This window comes from Watersipora subatra, chromosome 3, assembly GCF_963576615.1.
Source record: "Watersipora subatra chromosome 3, tzWatSuba1.1, whole genome shotgun sequence".
In the NCBI taxonomy this organism is placed as follows: domain Eukaryota; kingdom Metazoa; phylum Bryozoa; class Gymnolaemata; order Cheilostomatida; family Watersiporidae; genus Watersipora; species Watersipora subatra.
The window spans coordinates 52,150,526-52,172,318 of record NC_088710.1 but is presented as its reverse complement, the minus strand read 5'-3'; the positions used below and the strand labels follow the sequence as shown (position 1 = coordinate 52,172,318).

The window sequence follows — 21,793 nt, the reverse complement described above, 5'->3', positions numbered from 1 at the left end:
AAGATCACACGGATAATGTTGCAGCACTACAAATTTTCTGACTACAGTAATAAAATGGTTGGATTTTGGTTGCAGTAATAAAATGGTTGCAATGATATAGCATCATTAAAATCCTCTCATATTGATATTAAGTATACAATCTCAGTAGGTCATATTATATTTCAGTACTAAACACCTATTTACTATATTACTAGTGCACACAATGCAATAGTAATTTTACATTTGGAGTTGTTTTCCTTTTATACGGAAGTTTTGTAGATGGATAACTTTAAAAATTGCTTAAAAGCATAAATCTGGGTTGATGAATCTTATAACATCTAAAACGTAATCAGATACAAATCTGTAATAATTATGCGATATAACTGACTAGATGATACAGTGCATACAGATGATTCTAAGTGATGATCAAAAGTGAACTGTGGCTGCATACTCTGAAGATTAAGGTCCTTAATCTGGGATTTTGGTTACTTTACAAGTTCAATGTGTCATCAGATCCTTTCATCTTTGCAAAGCTTAAGGTTTATTTTCGGAAGACTTTATAGTAGTGTCTTTCCGTAGCCTATTCTTAGCAATATGTAGATTTTTAAATCTGTCACATGTACCTAAGAATAAGTCTTACAAAGAATCAATGAAGCAAATTGGTGATTAAAATTTTGGAATAGTTTATTGCCCATTTTTAGCAATATGTATTTGGAATGCATTTAAAAAGAATACTGATTGAGGGTATACGTTACACACTGATTACTTATACTGATAAGTTAAATAGTATTGCTACTTACTACGAGTCTTTATAAATATACAACTCTATATACATCCAGTGATATCAAATAAGTTAATTGTCAATTCTCTTGATAAAAAAGTATCAGTATTCCAATCTGTCTATCATAGATATTTTTTAGAAAAATAGAAAAATTGAGATTTAGTACAACAGTGAGGCTGATAAAATTAAAAATAAATATTTCCAACATTTGAATCAAAATTTAATGTTTGGCACTCAAATCTAATGCATGATCCTGTGGAGTGACAAAGCAATCGCTATCTAAATTTGGAGAACAAACTGATGTTACCGACAGAGGAGATGACCGATCTCCAAATGATTCGCAGTCACTGGCAGATGAGGGTCTTGCTTGATAATCAGCCCGCTTTGATATCAGACTAGCATATTGTGAGAGAAACTTAGGGTCCATATACGGTGGCATGGCCATGGAAGGAATTGACCAGAGATATGGAAAAGTGTATTGCATCATCAATGACGAGTAAGCAGCAGCTAGGTTGGATGATGGTCTAGCAAGGGCTGAAGTGTCGAGGGATGGTGGCGATATTGGCAGAGAATTGAAGGTGCTGATGGTACTTGCGCTGGGAATAACTGGTGGTGAAATGGAATTTAGGGAATATGGTGAGTACAACTGATCTTCGGGACAAACTTTCTTTTCTTGTTCTCCCAAGGTGGGCCTTGGAAGGTTTTCAATTTCTCCGACCTTTTCAGCAATTGGATTAGATACAGATTTGACATTTCCAGATAGGCCTTCCTCGAGCTTGAATCTCTTCCTTCTTCGAAGAAATGATCCATTCTCAAACATGGTTGCACAATTAGTGTGAAGGGCCCAGTAGCATCCTTTTCCTGCAAATTAAATATCAACTTAAAATTGGCGCAAAAAAAGTAACAGAGGAAATACAATCAGGAAGTAACAAGCCAACTTTTTTAGTCATTATGTAAATTACTACTTAACATGAACAAGAGCTTTAGACTTACCCTTGCCTGTAGACTTTCTTTGTATTTTTATGAAACAATCGTTGAAGGACAGGTTGTGACGAAGCGAGTTCTGCCATCGCTGAGTGTTTTCACGGTAATATGGAAAGTTGTTCATTATCCACTTGTAAATGCCAGAGAGTGGCAGCATTTTCTCTTCAGAGCTTTGAATGGCCATCGCTGTTAAAGCAATGTATGAATATGGAGGTTTTCCAGTAACGTATGAGCTTCTACCCGGTCGAGGCATTGCGAGATATTCTTATAAAATAAGCGAATACTTGAAAGTACGTTATGTTGTTTATCGATTGGATAAAGATGTGAATGTGAAGAACACTGCCTGACTCCTTTCTTTTAAACTTTTCCAGAGGCAACCACTCGTGAAGAACGGTGATTGGTCAACAGATCCATGACAACCATCAATCGCCTTCAGCGTAGCAGTTCCACGCCATTATTTGCTATTTTGAATAGGAATGCGAGAGCTTAAAATGGCCCTGATTAATTTGTAAGCTGAAGAACGTGAACAGAAGAGTGTATACCAAATGCAGTCTTTTGTTGGGATATTGATACCAGACAGTTGAAGAACTGATTGCTGGGAACTATTGGTGATCGGTCAATTGATTTCAACTGTCAAACCATCAGCCCTTGTTTAAATCCAAAAACTGAGGTTTAAACTATGCAGCAAGGAATCTTTACCAAACTTGTAAAATGACACTTTAGGTATACAACATTGATTTACTAACATGATAATAATTAAAGTTGTTCTGCTCTAAATTAAATAATTTATTGTACATCCTGACTAGATTGTCTTTCAAGATGAAGATTGATAGTAATTGAGTTGGTGCAGTGATTCAGCAGGACTTGGGCATGCTGTGCTCAAAGAAATTGCCCTTTATCAGAGACAGCCTAAGCATAAAAAGTTGGGAATGACTCACTACCTCCTCATCACTGGTACGGTATATAGACAAGGGCCCTGGCGGTAAACAGCAACAACCAACAACCCGCTTTAAAGAGATTACAGAAGAAATTAGTAAATGAGGCGTAATGTTGATGTTTACGGTTCCTCATCAAAGACGTGCTCTGAGCATAAACTGTTACCACCTCATGGTGCATGATCAGGTCAAGCAAATCAGGCAGGTAGATGTTAGTGATAATTAATTATTTTCGTAAACAGCTATTTCTTCGTCAACTAGCAGTTAACGAAAATAACAAAAAATATAATTAACCAAAAGCACCCTAGATCTTATCTGTAAGTAAATGAAGGCAGAGTCTTGAACTTTCAGAGAAATCAGCCAGCAAGTGCCAATTACTCTATACTAACTGCAGTTATATGACTATCAGAAATGAAGGCATAGATAATGCCTAGCTGTGTGCCTTTCCAGTCATTGGCTTGAGAACTCTCTGACACTGACCGTAGAATGTCCAAGTCCCCTGTCATTACCTCTTGAGCATTAACTCAGCTTAGCTAACATAGCCAACCTCCATGTGGAGTCAGATGACACGACTGGGGCCCTCTTCACTTCAATCTCTGCCAAACATACATCTGGCAAATTGTGACGATACACGGCAAAAAATATAAAAAATCATTGTACCTTTTTTTTGTAACGGCAAGCGCCAAGCAGTAGCAATGGCGGGACAAATCCTAGGATCAATACTGAACAAATAATAGTGGTTTACCAGTTGCAATGCCAGCTGTAGTGCTAAAATTGATCACAGATATGGTGAAATCTTATATTTTAATGTTAATCTCATTGACATCACGCATCAGGCAGCGCAAAGTTGCAGATATATTTAATCGCCAAATTAATAAATGTATGTTGGGAATTTATTCGTTGGAGATGTAACTGAATTTCGGGTCAAAGTACACTTTCAAACTTTGTCAATGTGACAATCAATCGAAAATGGAGGCCTCTGTAGGATGACAACCATTACCAGTTTATAATCACTATCAAGAGACAATCACTATGTTTCCCTGACGCGAATGATGCGGATTTGGAATCGTGTGCACATTGAGTTACCACGTGATATGTGTTTCTATAGACATTCACATGTTGCGAATCAATGCAGGCGATTTGTTAAAAAAGATAAGGAATTCTACTTCGAAGGTTATAGCGGCGCACTCCTATTTCGTCAAATCGAAATGGGAATGACCGAACTATGGAAAATGTTTAAAATGTAATAGTTTGCGCGACATTTTCTTGAGCATCATTCGCAAGCACCGTTGTTATCATTCGCAAGCATGAAGCGTTCAATAAAATCTTCGTGTAACAAAACTCGTTTGACCTGCAAGATTTCCGTTTCCATCTTGCGTATGATGCAAACTTGCAGATTAAATGCGTCATGAAAATATAGTGACTGTCACTTGACAGCCACTGCCAAGTGACAGCCATTGTCAGGTGACAGCACTGCCAATTAGCAGCCAGTGCCATGGCTAATTGACAGACATAGCTAATTGACAACTATCACTCGGGTAAAAGGCAAAGATAAACAAGAGCTACTGCTAGGCAAAACCCCACTGGCAAGTGACACCTACTGCTAAGCACAGCCATCGGTAAGTAATAGCTACTGCTAGGTGAGAGCCACTAGTACATGACCACTATTGGAAAGTGACAGCCACTGGTAAGTGACAGCTATTGCAAAATGACAGTCTGTAGTAAAAGCTCCTTATATCCTACAGTATTTGCAGGTAGCTTGCATTTCTTGTGCTGAATATGTTGTTATACGAAATACTAATGATTCTACAAACCTGCTGAAGTGGCTGCAGGGTTCGCAGTTGTGTTAAGCGCTGCCATGAACTTGAGAATGCTGTTCACCGTGCTCTGCTCTCCTGTCAGCTAGAGAAATCCAGTGAAACGAAAATGTGAGTCAGAATCATCAATCAAGGAGACAAGGCAATTGCTGGATTAGAACCAAAAATAAAGAAGTGTCAACGAATCAAAGAAACGTTTATAAGCGGGACAGAAGACGCTGGAGATTATCTCACACCGCAAGCGATGCCACCGACTTCATTTAGCACAAAGCTCAAAAACTTTGTCTGACTAATTCTCTAATATGACCAAACAGGTTGATCGGATCTTGTCGTGCCTCTTATAGACATTGCGGAGACTGTTATTTAGAAAAAATCCCAGGTTGGTTCTACCTGCTGTGATTTAGCTGGATTAAACTGATTATTCCTGAGATTGAAGGATTATTGTAAGAGAAAAATGACTCATATTCTCCACAGAACAATCAAGTGAGAGAAGAATTCTGAACTAGAGTTTTGAAGTTTATTTGTTTGGGCATTTTGGTCTGCTAAGCGTTAGACCACCAGAAGCATGGTGCGTATGAACATCAGAAGCTTAGGACAATGTCGAGAGTTTACAATCACGAACAGATCAACCCTGGGTGCATGTCCTGGATACGCTTACCAGAATTAATCCAGTACTGCAGTACACACCTAAAGTTTAATTATAATTTGAAGTGATGGCTTTTAACTCCAGGATTAAACGAATGTTTTGATAACTAAAGCAAAAACATCCTCAACAAAGCGGTAGGGAGATATAATACTAATCAAATCGTATCTCCCTTTCCCACCTTTTTCCCACAATATCCCGTTGGATAATTGGAATAATTATTTCGGCGTAGGCATATGATAGGCATATGAAAACATCGTATATTGTAATCTCTATAAGTAGAGCAAAAGTCAATAATCACAAGATGCCTATGTTACGCAGTTTGGTGGCCACTTGCCAGAAGATTCTCTACCAAAGTTAATAGTGTGATTAATAGGATTAATAATGATTTCAAATGTAGGATTGCTCTCCTAGCCTTCCATCTTCACCTTACATCACTCCCACTTTTTCAATGATTTATTGCTAGAAAGCTATTTTACTAAGAATCTGACCAATTAGTTTTGATGTCCAATTAAAAATTATTTATAAAGAGGGTTGCTGTATCACAAGATCTACCTGGGCAGATGAGTTGACCACATGAGAGGACCAGACCTCTGGAATGATAGAAATGGTGGATGTTAAGGCATCCGAATAAACATCCTGGAGCTTTGTGGCCTTGTCTAGTTCTTGCACACTGACGAGGGCCAGTAATAAAGCCCGCATATCATCTATCACGAAAGCACGCATAAAATATAGACAGCATTTCAGCATAATATATATATATTGTCTATTCGTGCATAATATTTATCCTACGCTGAAAAAATCTGATCTATACTCTAACAGTGTGTAATTTAATTTTAATACCAGCACAAAGATAATACAAGAGCTGCAGAAATCCTGCTGCTTGTTTGTCCTTCAGATGTGAACATTTGATTACTATTTAGAACTCGTTACTAAAAGCTGTATTTCATCTAAGAAAGCATTGGTTTAAAAACAGGAAATGCATGCTTTGGGCTTAAATTGTTCTTTGACATGTACAACTAACCAACTTGCTTTTTCTTAATTATAAAGACATAACAGAAAGACAAATTCGAATTGTAGTTCTTCATACATTATATTGCAAAGTCCTCTTTGTAATAAATTGTTAAATTATTGATTTCTGTGTATGTCTGACTCAACGAGATGAGTGACAAAAATGGAAGATAACTAATATACAACATCCGCAGTAATAATGCACAAAAATGAGACAGTCTCAAGAAATGTGACACCGCAGTTAAGTCATTCGACTTATGATCGAATAATATGGAATAATTTTCAATCAAACCACAGCTTCCATATTAATTTTCCATTATATAAAATTTCATAACATAAGTAGTAAGTCAATACAAATATGTGCAATATTGATAGTTGTCAAAATGCAGGTGCTAAGGACGTGTCATAAGCAGAGCGAGCTGCTGCTAACCAGGATCCTAGCTGACACCTGCACAAAACCTCCTATGCAAATTAATAAATCAACAGTAGACGCTGCCATACTTGTTTCCAAGAGAAGTCAATGATTCTGGCAAGCCACCTCATGCAAATTAACCAAGACCCTCAATAAATTTTTTACTTCAGCCAAAATCTTGGTAGCTTATTAAAGGTATGAAACTTGACTATCTTATGAATATCCTGCAATCATTGGATTGTCATCCATCTAGCATCTTTAGTTTTTATCATTTGTTACAACTGAATGAGTCAAACAGATGTCTCCTGTTTTTCACGATAACCAGAAGAGATCAAATTTAAAACTAAAGTGGCCCCCAAAGGAGTGCGAGTAATTTAAACTTCACTACAAACACACTCTTTCTCTCTTTGATCTCGACAATGCAACACATTTCTAAGTAGCTCTCACACATTCTTTTCAAGTTGTTGCGCATGTATTAACAGCAATGTGAATTAAAAACCTATTAAGCATGAATAAAATGTCTATTAGAACTGATAAAATATATTTTGGGTACATTTAAGAGCGGCAAGAGAGGGGTCCTTGCCCATAACATCTATGAGTCCTCAATTAGCAAATAAAGACTCGGTTATAAATGACAATTTTTGTACAAGTTTATAAATTTTCACAATGTGATTAAATATCCTGAGGATATTGAAAAACTTGCGAGGATATTGAGAAAATGACTCGTCACCAACAATGAGAGAAAGTCATAAATAAGTGAAAGGAGATTAAGGGAGACGGAGAGGAAATACCTCTGCTACTGGCTATTTGATCATGACAGGCCATATTTGCATAATCACTCTTCTTACACCATCATGGTAATCAGGCAGCCCGACATTTCACTTTCATGGATCAATATTTAATTAGGAACTATTCTATTGTGGGAAGCGTATAAAATTGTAAATGAGAAGGTTCTGGCTGAATATCATTTGCTTAATCAGTCTTTGTTTGGATATAGATGGGCGAAGGAGAGGCCCGATTGACCATAACTAGCTGCTGTATATTATGGAAACTTTGGTAGACTAATTGCTAATCTGTCGTTGGTTTGCGGCTCATCAGGGTCTGGTGAGGAAAGGGAAAAGCTAACATTAGCATTTTTAATCATTATGTAACTATTTGCTGGGTAGCATAAAGAATTTAATGAATTGATTTGTTGAATTCATCAGTGTCTAACTATATGCACATCTGCAAATGATATAGAGTCAGACCATACCGATGTCAGTCATTACAATACATGTACAAGAAAATAGCTAAAAGAAAGGCCACAAGCTGAGCAGCAAGCTGACACAAGAATGAGACAGTGAATTTTTTCCCGCAGTGGATTGGCAATGCATTAGTGTTTTTTGTGTCTAATGATATTGAAATTTGTATTGCAAAAGTTATGTCGCAGATACAACTGCACCCGAGGCCGATAGGATGTTTGGAAGTACAGAACTCCTGATGGTAAAGATTCTGCCTGATCATCTTAAGAGGCGATATCAAACAACTCATATAGGCTTGAAGAGACATACTTAAACTTGAACAAAGTAAATTCAACCCAAAAGGGTGCTAGTAACTTTACAAGCTCACTCTATCAGGAAAACTGGGTAACAAAAAACATGGCTATAAGGAAAGATAACATAATATTCATTTGTTCTAAAAAATGGTTACAACTACTGCAAAGTGCCCATTTGATTAACAGTCAGCGGGAACATAACCAATCAGATTCTATCCGTATTCGCTGAAACTAGTATCCGCATCCACAAGTAAACTGTGTCATAGCAAAAGTAACATAGGTAGAGAATAGTCAAAGTTATCATAGCTATGCTACTGTCAGCACAAATATAATTTGCAAAATTTGAATTTTTAAATTAATTGTAGATTTGGGGGGTGCTAACTAACCACTAACTGTTCTGAAGCCTACGAACCAATCGGTGTGTATCTCATGAAATTTATGTTGCGGTACCTCGACTTTTGTGGTTTTGCTCTTTTGTGTCGAACAACGTTACGAAAATTGCTTAAGCAACCTAAATGCATAAGGCTCAATATTTCCAAACCTGCATCAAAGATGTTTCATCTGCTTTACGACAAAAAACTGTTTCTCTCATGTATTACAAAAAAGAAAAAAAATCATCATAGATTTCGGCTTAAATACATCTATAAACTATACAACTGCTAAGTCCAGTTGTGAACAGACAAAAGATTTTTGTTAGTTTGATGGATGCTTTAGTTTAACTGAATATAAGATATAGATGGAGAAGGGGGCAGTCTCTGATAACTGTATAATGTATGTAAATGATTATTGGTTAGGAGAAAGGGTGAGACAGAGGTGGGAAAGTGACAATATGATAACGAATTCTTATAGACATTATGTTAATAAGGGAAAACAGGTTAATAAATTTACATGTTTGTATTTTAAAAGACACTGTACTCTATTTCTGGTGAAAGTAATTTTTTTACCTGACTAATGAGCCTAGCTCAAATCAGAGTAGTCTTTGTAACGGATCCCTAACTAACTGACAATAGATGCAACACGAACACTGGCATTAGCCATTCTTTGTTCAGGCATGACTTATCAAGTCTTGTCTATTTTTCTTGTACACATATACTTTTTTATGTATTGTGTTTTGTACAATATATAAAAAATAATATATATATTATTTTTTATATATTGCAAATTGTTGCTTCTCTAGGATAGAACAGCTTTTGCAATGCAGCGGCCATGTTTTGGAGCCATATTGAGGCACAGGAGCAATTTAAAACCGGATGGTCTTCCTGAAATATCTGTAGCGAGGATTGAACCACTTACCTGAGATATCTGTAGCGAGGATTGAACCACTTACCTGAGATATCTGTAGCGAGGATTGAACCACTTACCTGAGATATCTGTAGCGAGGATTGAACCACTTACCTGAGATATCTGTAGCGAGGATTGAACCACTTACCTGAGATATCTGTAGCGAGGATTGAACCACTTACCTGAGATATCTGTAGCGAGGATTGAACCACTTACCTGAGATATCTGTAGCGAGGATTGAACCACTTACCTGAGATATCTGTAGCGAGGATTGAACCACTTACCTGAGATATCTGTAGCGAGGATTGAACCACTGACTCGCCACTTGGCAGTCCAGAGTGCTAACCGCTAAATCACCAACCACTAAATCACTGCTGCTCCAAGTAAATATTCTTCCAAGCATTTCAGTTGAAAACAGTTTGAACTGTTTACAAACTGTTTTACTGTTTACTGTCAAAACTGCTTGATTTCATTTTGAAGGATAAAAATGTTAAACTGTAAAAATACTTCATATGAAATTTTTTAACACAACCTTTTAACAAAATACTTTTCAATCTGATCAATAATAGTAAAAACACATTAAAATTATCTGTTGTCAAAGAAAAACTCGGGGCAATTATTACAGCAAGAGTAGAATAACAACTCAAAGAGTTCATATTACGATACGAAGGTGTTATACAGCAGGAGTAGAGTAACAACTCAAGGAGTTCATATTACGATACCAAGGTGTTACAAAATGTTTGGGGAGTTATAGTTTGCACATGACTGATGAAATGGATTAGCCAACAGGAAGGCGCTGTATCACACTAGGAAGTTGATGCAGAATAGGGGGACTCAACCAGAGTACAGGAAAGTAAAACATATAAAGCAATAGGAAACATAAAATAAAACAACAAAAGAAAAGAAACAAGAAACCTTTACCTCTCATGCTGTCAATCCTCACAACCAACTTTTTCATCTCATCCAAGAGTGCCAGATCTTCAAACTTGCTGCCTTCCTTAAGACTCCACTTTTTGCGTTGAGCCTTTCTCTGGTTCTTTGAAGTTCTCCTGTAAATTGGCTATGATTAGCGAGTCTATTATCTATAAGAACTAAAATTCATCAATATGTCATTGCGTGAGCAAATTCTGTTCAGGAAATAATGCATTATTGTGCCAGAAACCTGGGCTAATGCTTGTTGTCATATCTGCCCCAAGTTAGCATACTTGCTAAGAGCTCATGACGCATAATGAGCAGTCTAAACATCTGAAATGAAAATCTTTCACCACTTCCATTGAAAAACAACTAGGTTAGCTAGAAGTATACCACAGGTGGTCAAAGCAAAACAGAAATCGTTGCAACACCAGACACACTGGCAACACATATCAGCCATACATCAGCTTTTACAATTGCAGCATCTACAAGACAAAAGAAGACGAAAGATTACCATAGATCATGACCGCACAAGCATCATTGTATTCTGGCCATATCTGGCAAAAACCCAAAGCTGATGAGCCAAGAGTAGAACAATCGTAGCAACCAACCCAGTAGATCTCGAGTGCGTAGAGCTAACAGCGCTGCCTCCTGTCACGCTGCTGGTGTCTGAATACAAGTCAGCATCTACATCTCTGTATTCTTCACCTGCAACAGATACCTTGGCCCTACATATGCGTTTATTATTTGTCACCTGTTTGGTATTTAAAATAATTGTGTAATCCAGTAAAACATGAACACTTCATCTTATTGCCACATGGGTCAACCGAGATCAGAGAAGATAAAAGCCCACTAAAAGAATTCGGCTATGTAGCCTTACAGAGATGAGGAACAACTGAGAGGCAATTAGGGTATATGGAATTCCAGCCTGTTCACTCAGGTGCATGACATAGTCACAACAGATGGTCTCTCGCACAGATTCACTTCAAACACTAATGAATAAACCCTAAAGGCTGGTTCACACTATATCGCCATACCTCGGGTTGAGGCAACAATACTTTGGTGATTGTCGATGATAACAATGTTCCAACTATCACAAACCCATCCACGTTTGCTTCAGCGAATACTCCATGATGTTCTCAATTTTCTTATTAACTTTTCTCTAAGGAACCTCCTTGTTTTCGCATGCTCGAATCAAATACTAGTCCCGCACAGACTCTCATAAATGAAAATAAATCACGTTATCCGCGACCACAATATTTCTATCGCTGAAATGGTGTACATTGTACAGACTGTCGTCGATGTTCAGCAAAATATCAGGAAACTTTGACATCTGCCAACTTTTCCGACGTGTCCGCGTTCCTTTGTCGATGCTATCAGTTTGCGGTGAACATAGGCGGCGATTAATGCAAAAAGAACGACGCTGACCTACGACGATATAGGGCGAACCAGCCTTTAGGCAAAATGACGCTGGTGTACGGTGCAGCACATCAAACTCTATCATACTCTGTTTGTGCCATAAATCAAATACATGTATATTAGGGTGGAGCATTATGCGTGAAAGTTGGCACTAGATAGAAGTACAAGCATCACTTGAATTAATATTTGAAGAATTAAAGGTACGATGTGAACGAACAAGCCATTCTATTTCATAAGTTGGCAGGTGGTAGACAATTTTTCACAGCGCTGACTTCACTACCCACCATTACAAACTATCTGTTTAATCTCACCTAAGCAACCGTGACAACATCCTCCATTGTTAAATCAACCAGATATCAAAAGATAAAGACATAAAAACTAATGAATCTGGCACTTGTTAACAAGAGGAAAGGTAGAATGGTGGAGGGTTTGTCAGAAGTAGAGCCTATTAGGCCTATACTTCTTATATAAACACCATCAATAACTAATGGTTCATAATTTGGTAGCAGATAATATAGAAACTAAATTTGTTATTCTTGGGTGGTATGAGCGTGTCGGCTAGCTTGGAATCCGTAAGCCATAGGCAGGCGAGACAGTAATATGTATGGCAATTCGGAGCTAAATGGTACATGCTAGCTATTTTTAATCCAGCGCAGTGGAATGCTGGCTATAACGACCCTGCATTGGTGAGTATTAGCTATATCAACTTATCGTTGTGGAACGTTAGCGATGTCAACTCTGCACACTAGAGTATTAGCTATATTCACTTAGCGCAATAGAGTGGTAGCTATATCTATCATTGTCGAATGCTAGCTATATCATCTATTTATATATATAGATGACCAAAAAGCTCAAAATGAAAGGCACTATATCCATATCAAAGTATCAAACAATGTTATGTACCAAATGCTGTCAACATTTACATTATAGACAAATCCTATGCGGTCTACATGCTAGGATAAGAGAAATATATATTTGATAATATGTTGCCATCATTGGTGAAGAGACTCCCCCTACTGAAAATGTATACTTCCGGTCTCACCAATTCACCTATAAATGTAAAAATTAGCATTTTGAAAAATGATAAGGGCATTGTAGAGATTTCAATTACGAAACCAAGATTGACAGCCACATAACAGGTGGTCAGAAGAAACAGTAGAGTTATCAATGTTTTATTTCAATGCTTGGATCGAGGGGAGGAAGAGTCACTTGAGAGTGCAGTTTGCAGCCAACATCCTTAATCAATGGCATGCAGGATACGCAGACGATGGCTGAACAAAAACGAATAAAATTTGGCAAGGTAGTGACATCATACAAACACCCACGAATACAGCAGATAGCAACAGGCAGTGATATCACACCAGGCTGTAACCTTTCCATCACCCATCTGTTTTATTTGTGCAAATTCAACATCTTAATTTATGGACTTCTGGATCATAGGTTGAAAAACCATGCCAATGATTTGCTGATTGATTTGATTTGCCCAATAAGAGGATTTAAGCCGAACCCGGATGCTATGGCTATAGGAATGCCTGATGCAGCCAGCCAACGACAGACTGTATGATGTCATATAAAACAATCTAACGGAGGAGCAGACATTAAAATAGTAAAAACAATGTTTGTACTGCTCCGTATGAATCATAATAAGGTATTGCTTATGGAAATAACTAACTAGCAGATCCTGGTCGACCTGTTTCACAGGCTGGCTCTGAGGTCACCAGGGAGAATCAGAAAAAGTTAAATTTTTATTGTGCAAGAATTGACCAATCATTCTAAAAAATAAAGAGAATTTAAACCAATTCTGTTAATTCTTTTAAGCAGATCCTGTTTTGGTCGAGTCTGAATGCACCTCAGAGCAACCCACAGACAAATGAATAAACAACAAAGGTAGTAGGCAATACCAATAAGACTAGACTTGGCCTTGTTTGTCTGTAGAACTGCTAAAAATCTGTCCTTGTATGCAAGAAGATTCTTGCTGTCTGTTTGCGTGCTGGACATCAGCTGTTGGTAATGTTCTTTCACTGCCGGCTTCCAGTCTGTCTCAATGAAGTCGTGTCTCCCATATTTCTCTATCTACATATTATATCGATCATCAGTCTCAATAGGAAAGCTAAGCAAAAGATTTTTGGCACTGAGCATGCGAACCACAATTCTTATATGCAATCCATCTCAAAACATTATGTAAGCATTGCTGTGCGCCCCAAATATCTATGCGAGTTAAGTAGGTGCCAAAGGAAAATATCTTTTGAGTTTCAAGTTATTATTTTAAACAAAATATAGTAAACAAAATGAACATTCGAAAGTGTTTTCCTAAAAGATCAACTATCAAGAAATCTCGCAGATGATATCGTTCTATAAGTAAACTGATGATTACGACGAGAGCCAGTCGACACCGTGTGCCACCAGTTTATTTGACTTCTTATTGCGGCTACTGAATCACTCACCGTTAGAGACAAACATACCTAAGACTCTAGACCAACATCTCACACTTACTCACGCGTTTCACAATACAGCATATGCTGGCGAGTTTTTTATTTTTTTATATAAAAATGCCCCGCTGAGCAGTCTGTGAAATACGTGCAATAAAAGAGAAGTGTCGCCAGACCTTAAAAAATCGTAAAACTAATTGCATTGAGTGAGATTGATGAACTAACATTGGAGTAAGACACTTATTACATCACAAAGAAAGAAGCATAAAAAACTTCTTAACGAGATGAAAAGGTTATGTAACAACTGACGGCTTATGTGAAAGCCTGGGAACAGACTAGCTCTACAGGAAAATACTATGAATCGGAGAAATGATAAACTCATAACACCTGCCGTAGTTATTACAATAATAAACAAATTGGGGTTCATTTAAATCCTATTGCAAAAGACCTTACAAAATATGTTTTTCTGTTTCATTACACATAATGAGAAGTCTTGCAGAAACTCTGTTCTTTTGATACGAATGACTGATAATGGGTAGTGGTAGCACGGTGCTCCTGACCATCACTATGAATGTTGTTGCTAGAGTTTGAACTCTACTTCTTATTTGTCATTACATTTCTAAATTAGAGTCACTAGAGTGCGCATGACGTGTTCAGCTGTTATCATGTATAAATGCCTGATTGGTACCAGCTGACTGGAAATCTTATCTAAAAATAGGAGCATAAGGTAGTGAGTGCATTCTCTGTAATCAAGAGTATGCATGCCCTTTCTACTAAAGCCAAAATTAGCACCAAAAACCTCAAGGGATAATCATTCGGAGAAGCAACAATTAACTGTTGCAATGGAGATGAAGTGAGTTTGCGTTAGAAATGCTACAGCACTTGACGAAGTCGACAGGTGACATCACTGGTCAGTGTAATACTATGCCCTCCTGGAAAAAGCTATGTCTGTGATCAATGAGAACAATTAAATATGTAAGCTATACAATATCACTGGGTCCACCTGTGAGTTGTTCGAATAATTAAAACTTGCAAGAAAAACAGGATCAATATCTTAGCAATTCAATATAAACAGAAACATCTGCAGAAAACATTTGTTAATACTCAACAATAACTATGCCAAACATAAATCAAATTGAAATATACAATTTGATGTGACTGCAACCACGCATCTATGTGTTACAAAAATTAGTTACGTTTAGAATGAAACGAGCAGCAGAAACCGAGGTTTCTATGATCAGATATTTGCAATACTGCTCATTAATGAAATATGTGAAATGTTGCCAAAACAACCTTCCATGAAATTTGTTTACCGTATAAATCTGTATCTACATATCTTTGGTTGTATAACTTTAAAAATGATTTTCCAATTACATGCCAAAAATTGATTGATTCACTATTTTGTTTATCTTCTAAAGTTTGGGAGGTCATGAATAGCGACAAATATCGCTAGGAACAATGGAACAAAAAGTACATATACATTATAAGCATCCATCGTCAAAGTTTTCTATAGCATGATATAAATAGTGTCCACCTGCATTAATAGTGTATTGGTATGACCGCTACAATACCTTACACCTTTAAACTATTGGCATTTGAACTTCAAACTTGAGTATGTCTTGTGATGCCGTTGTGAGACAATGGCATCAGCATCACTGATAAGACAATATGAAAAGTTCCTGCCACAATATTGAAATGTTAGCGGTACAACGATTACCACACAAAGCCGTAATAAACTTGAAATACATATTTTTATACAAAGTGCAAACTGGGGGTATTTCGAATGATTTGACTGCTGCCATGCAGCCTTACTTTCCATGCATAATTAATTCAATATTTGAACTTAGAACCAGCTATCAACTTTTGCAATTGCCCAAATACGTCCAATGTTTAAGATTTATGGCAGGTGAGGACGAGTGAGTTGGCCTGCAAAAGCTATTATTGTGATTCATTCTCTTGAAAAGGTCATGGCCTGGTAGGTAAAATCGTATGACTCTCCATCTTTAACACACGATACACAAGCGACCCTCCATCTTTAACACACAATACACAAGCGTTGTTAAAACGTGAACATAGCTTGAAAATTAATAAAAGCAGAAAAAATGAAAACATTGGTAGGGGTTGAGAGTGGATGGAATGTGAGCTTTGATTGGCCAGAACTACTTCCTCATTAATAAATAAACAACTAGAAAATTGCTAAAGCATGTTTTTGATTTCAGAGATACGAAAGGAGTTTGATATTCTGAAGCCATGATCAAAATTGTTCTGATAGTATGTACCTGCAGACAGGGTTGCGAGGCTAACGAGCACAATAAAGATGGTGGTGCCAAGTAATAGCATTACAGGGAACAACCATAAATCAACAAGAATTCAAAGTACCGAAAGAACAAACATTTAATTTGCCGACTAATGCTATTTGTAGATGCAAATATTTGATGAACTGTAGCTGCTGTGTGCTCATCATGCAAAGCCGATGATTTATGCTTGTCCTGTATTAATCGCGTGCAAGCCAATGGCAGATTTTGACACGGTCAATCTAACCACTAAACCTTCATATTAAAAATCCTGTAGTTAATTCTAAGAGACAGACATCTTTTCTCTCTTTTATATATTCAAAATACTGAGAAACATATCAGAAAATCTAACTAACCAGTTAGATTTCAGCAAGTTGCACACTTTATGAATATACATGTGTGCACAGACAAACAACCACACAGCTTCACCCACACACATACATACATGCATGTAAAGTTATATATGCGCAGGAGGGGGAGGGGGCACAAACAGTCATCTACTGTCTCAGGTCGTCAAATGATTTGGACAAGCCCATATCTAATTAAGCATTGCTAGGAGGCTGGGATAAATTACACTCCCACTGCAAGTAGGACTTGCTGAGACACGCATGTTTATTATGATAGAATTCCAAATGAAAAACAAAGTATTTTTAGATCAACACCTTCCAGTGACAACATACAAGTACTGAATGCATCACCGTGGAGAAAGTAATCATGCGTGTCCTTAGTAACCTTTGTCAACAACCGGGTTTATTTTCACGTATATTTGAATGTTCATGTCCAGTAGCTACAACTGAATATAACATGAATACATCTATGAATAGTTTTATTACAATGACCTCATTGGCTTCCTATTAGCAGTTTTAGTAAGCAAAGCTTTCCATGTTGTTACACAACATTTGAAACTAATTTTATGAGTTATTTATGCAAAAGCATATTGTATTTGCGAAAGAATACAAATGTTTGCAGCAAGCCATCACTTATTAGAATAAATATATTGTTATGGAAATTGGTCTCGAGCCAGGAACCCGAGTAAACCAAGAGGCATTTTTGCACAACTTGCTGGGAATGAAGAGTAAGTTATAATAAATAACAACTAACCTCCAGTTGAAAATATTAGTTGTTGTATTTAGCTATATTAGTTGCTATATTTAGTTATATTAGTTGCTATATTTAGCTGCCATATTTAGCTATATTGGTTGCTACATTTAGTTGCCATATTTAGCTATATTGGTTGCTACATTTAGTTGCCATATTTAGCTATATTATTTGTTATATTTAGTTGCCATATTTAGCTAATGTTATCTTTAATAAGCTTTTGATAGGCCTGGCATCTACATAATCATGATAGGTTTAATCTTGATACCAGTCTTTATACAAAAACATAACTCCAAACCATAACTGTAAAGATTTGTATACCTTTAAGACACAATGTGGTTTTCTGGTCCTGACTGACTGTCTGGAACCTGACATTAGAGAGATGCTTAATGTACATGAAATCAACAAGGAACTTGAAAGTACCGACCCTGAGATAAGAAAGGTCAAAGATACGAAAACCACAACTCTCAAAAGGCATGAAAAGGACCAAGAAGCTACAAGTAAATTCGACAAAGACCAATCCAAAAATTGATCAAGTTAATGTGAATATGTGTAGTTCAGTTTATTCCGAATACATTAATCTGATGGTTGTGGTAGCAAAGAAAAGATTATACATAGGGCCTATATAACTCAAAGTAATAAAAAACCTATAAAAAATAATACTAAAAAATTCAATTTAAGTTTTAAATTTTTGGTGGGAGTGTAAAGAATTGTATACTTTTAAGACACTTGTAGATGTATGCTGTACATAGACTCTCTCACGCAAAGAAACATTTACCTGACAAAGAAATGATTTCATCCGTTTGTATGGTCATTTTAGCAATAAAATACATATATTTGGTGGTCAAACAATTTCCTGTTGTTCAAACTTAAGCTGCTTTGCTGACCTGTGTTTCTATTGTTGCTGACCTCATTATTGTCCCGTTTACTATACTATAGTCATTGGACCGAAGTATGGTTCCAAGTCTGGGGGACCAATAGAATAGTAACGACTAAGTAAATATCTTTGTTTTGCCCTATATATATATTTTACCTGCACTCACCCTAGTCCGTCTGGTTTTGCTAGCCATTAAAGAAACTGATATGTTTTTACAAACTTCATTTAAAATTTTTATACACTATTGTTGTATTTATCAAATATTTTTGATAAAGTGCTAGAAAGAAGGCAAAAGGTATGTGTTATTTTATTTCATCTACCTTTTTTTTACAAACTAGTGATCATTGAACTGTGCTTAGCCTTGAATGTTTTCACACGTATCAACTGCTTGATTGATGTAATTTGCTCGAATGCCTGAGTAATGTTCGGCTTGATCACTTTTCATAACCAATTACTTTTTCCATAATATTGCTGTTTATATTTAGTACTTAGTTTTAATATTTAGTTGGTACTGTTGTCAATGTAATAAATAAATGTCCAGTAACCTCATCATCATCAGTAAAGTTCTACGTCAAAAGTTCTAGCAATTTTAAAAATTCCTATAACTTTTAATAGATTTCCATAGTTGTACGAGAAGATTTACTGTGTAAAAGCATCATTCGTGTGACATGTTATGCCATGGCTAAACAACGCGCGAGACAATGGGTGTCACAACTAACACGCATAATGAGAGAGACTTACGAGTCGCATTGACTCACTCCAGTGAGAGCCAGTGATCAGAGTTGTAATCGCCTCCTCAGGCTGCTTTGCATAGAACTCTAACAAGGTTGCGGCATCACCGTATGCTCTTTGTGCTTTAAGCTTTTCTAAACCAACCAAAAGAGAACATAACAACCAACATGGTAGGCCTCAGTTACATTTCAAAAATGCAATCTTTTGTGAAAAGTAGAAAGCGGGGATTGTATTAGCATAAATATTTAATAAGCTATTACATAACCGGATTATGAGTTGAGACAGGTTTTGATTGGTTGATGCTGATGTAGAGACAACAAAGCTTGCGGCCTATTTACAATAGAAATTAACTGATGCTCATAACTCATTATTAACAGCTGGCGACTGACAGTTCTATTAGATAAAGTACATAAACAAATTCAAAATAGAGATAGATATACCCCTTGGCACATACTTAGCAAAAAACAAAGAGCTGTCAAATATCAATGACTTTGGCTTAACGATTGTGCAAACCAATTTTATCCGATATTACAACAGAGTATCCTAAACAGAGTTATGTTCAACTTATGAATTCTGTGTAGGTTGAGGCTTTTATATGGTAATTAGCGGCTTCCAGCAATACTTAAGGAACAGATTAGAAAAGTGTAAATGAACACAAAATTAGCTGTCTTTAAGGAATGCAGGATCTGGTATTGCGTCTAAAAGTTGCAAAATACGCCACATTAAAACAGAGATTCGTAAGAAGAACGGCATGTCTTATGTCATGGCAATTCTTATGTCTCATTCCCTCAAAAGTTGACATTGAAGTAAAATATGGAAAGTCTTTGGTGTTAAAATCTAAAATGTGTTTCAGATGCTTAGATATAAGTCTGGACAAAAATCAAAATTCTTCAAAACTGACCAAATTTAGGTGGAAAATCCAAAGTGAAAACGCGTAACCAGTTTCTGGTCATATAGAAGGTCATCTGCATACACCATACCAGATAGTAGAGTTATCTGTTGAAGATACTCAGTGTTGGAGAGAGAGAGCTTCTGTAGAGATATAACACAGAGTTGCCAGCTTGCACTCTCCAGTAGACACTCAGAAGCCAGTCTGTGTAAGAAGAAAAAACCATCAATCATGACTAAATATACACCCAAGATCATAAATGTGTGGTCTGCCCAGTTGCATAAAGTACAAAATAAGATGATAATTAAATTTATGCAACCAAAAAAGTTATGTAATAATTTTTGCGGTTATACCATGTTTATGTAGATAAGAGAGCTAAGCAAAAAAAATGTACAAGGCTTAGTAGCCCTTGTCATTTCAACATCTGCAGGCTTTAAAAAGTTGCCTGTGGAGCGATAAGCAGAGGCACACACAGGTTGAATGTATACTTCTACATCGATAAGGTTACTTTTGTATGTTTAGCTGCAGTTTATTATTGAGGTAACTTGGTTGAAAGATTTGATTTTATCAAAGTATCAGTGCCAAAGGTACTAAAACATAATGAATCAGAATAATGATAACAAATGTTGTATCAAGGAAAGTGCAAAGGCTATCACTTGGCAAATGTCCAGGTAGAAGGTTGATTTAGTTTTCAAATTCATCGTGATACTCTACTCGACAAATCAATGCATAACGATATAAATACAACAGTACAGTAGATGGATTCTGAGAAAGAAGATGAATTATTCAACAGAGCTGACAAGGTCTAAAAGCACTTATGCTCAAATTATGTGTTAGGTTAGGTGTTCATGCCACAAAACTCCAATTGATATACAAATGAGAATATGTGGTAGAGAGTTTTGGTGCTCACAGAAATATCTCTAACAAACTCAGACACTAGTGCCCAGACTTTCCCCACCCACCACCACTTCTTCTCAGGAAACCCTGTAATGGGCAACCTCGATTCGAAAACATTAAAATCTGTGTTGATCAAAAAGAGATTGGAAAGTGCATATATAGGCTTGCTTGCAGCCCATGCTTATCTACTAAACAAAGTCAATTACTTCCTATATGTCAACAATTGTACTGAAAATAACACCACAATGAGAAGTTAACTTTTAATATGTTTGAGTGCATTTCCATATAATGCTAACATGCCAAAATTGAAAATATGATGTCATTTTTTCATCGTTTAGGTCGTGTTAGGCATCGCTACTTGTAACAACTTATTGAAATGAAGAAACATCTAGTTCTGTAGACTGCATATTAGAGTCATTGAAAATAAATCTCTTCAGGACAGCACATACTGTCAGCTGATAATACTGTAAACGCGGAGAATGAAAATAAACCTTGTTAGTTTGATAACCTTTTATTTTTTAGGTTCAATAAATTAGTGCACATTCGTTTGAAAAAGTGAACATGTGAACTAGAATGAATATGGCTTTATGCTCACTTTCCAAAAGCTAAGCCAGTTAATGAACGAAACAATGCATAAGATTTGTGACAAGAAGCAATACAAAAAGCTTCGTCAGATACATTATACAACAAACAACCTTCAGAGAATATTTATACTAAACGATCTAGAAATGCAATATTTGCAGCAAATTCTCCTTAAAATCAATATCTAGGTTTGGTTCGACAGTCACAATCACACCAGTGGATGATTTGTACCTCTTAATATCGATCAAAATACTTTATTTGTAACGCTAAGTACAATACATGATATA

General features: G+C 36.5%; 2 protein-coding genes across 2 annotated transcripts in view; both read right to left on the bottom strand.

Moving 5' to 3' along the window:
- Window positions 1–645: 645 nt before the first annotated feature.
- LOC137390229 (protein lin-31-like) lies at window positions 646–2,062 on the bottom strand. Its single transcript, XM_068076542.1, has 2 exons — window positions 1,754–2,062; window positions 646–1,621 (listed from the first exon to the last, which is right to left on the bottom strand). The coding sequence occupies exons 1-2, from the start codon at window positions 1,995–1,997 to the stop codon at window positions 981–983; spliced, it is 885 nt and encodes a 294-aa protein (XP_067932643.1). The 5' UTR covers window positions 1,998–2,062; the 3' UTR covers window positions 646–980.
- Window positions 2,063–2,891: 829 nt separating this feature from the next.
- Window positions 2,892–21,793, bottom strand: part of LOC137389756 (putative elongator complex protein 1) — a 73,186-nt gene continuing 54,284 nt past the window's right edge. Inside the window, exons 23-30 of the mRNA XM_068075844.1 lie at window positions 20,119–20,231; window positions 19,148–19,272; window positions 13,610–13,781; window positions 10,901–10,997; window positions 10,299–10,426; window positions 5,695–5,846; window positions 4,494–4,581; window positions 2,892–3,275 (exon numbers count right to left, since the gene is read on the bottom strand). Coding sequence (XP_067931945.1) covers window positions 3,199–3,275; window positions 4,494–4,581; window positions 5,695–5,846; window positions 10,299–10,426; window positions 10,901–10,997; window positions 13,610–13,781; window positions 19,148–19,272; window positions 20,119–20,231 — 952 coding nt within the window. The 3' untranslated portion in view covers window positions 2,892–3,198. The remainder of the gene's footprint in view (window positions 3,276–4,493; window positions 4,582–5,694; window positions 5,847–10,298; window positions 10,427–10,900; window positions 10,998–13,609; window positions 13,782–19,147; window positions 19,273–20,118; window positions 20,232–21,793) is intronic.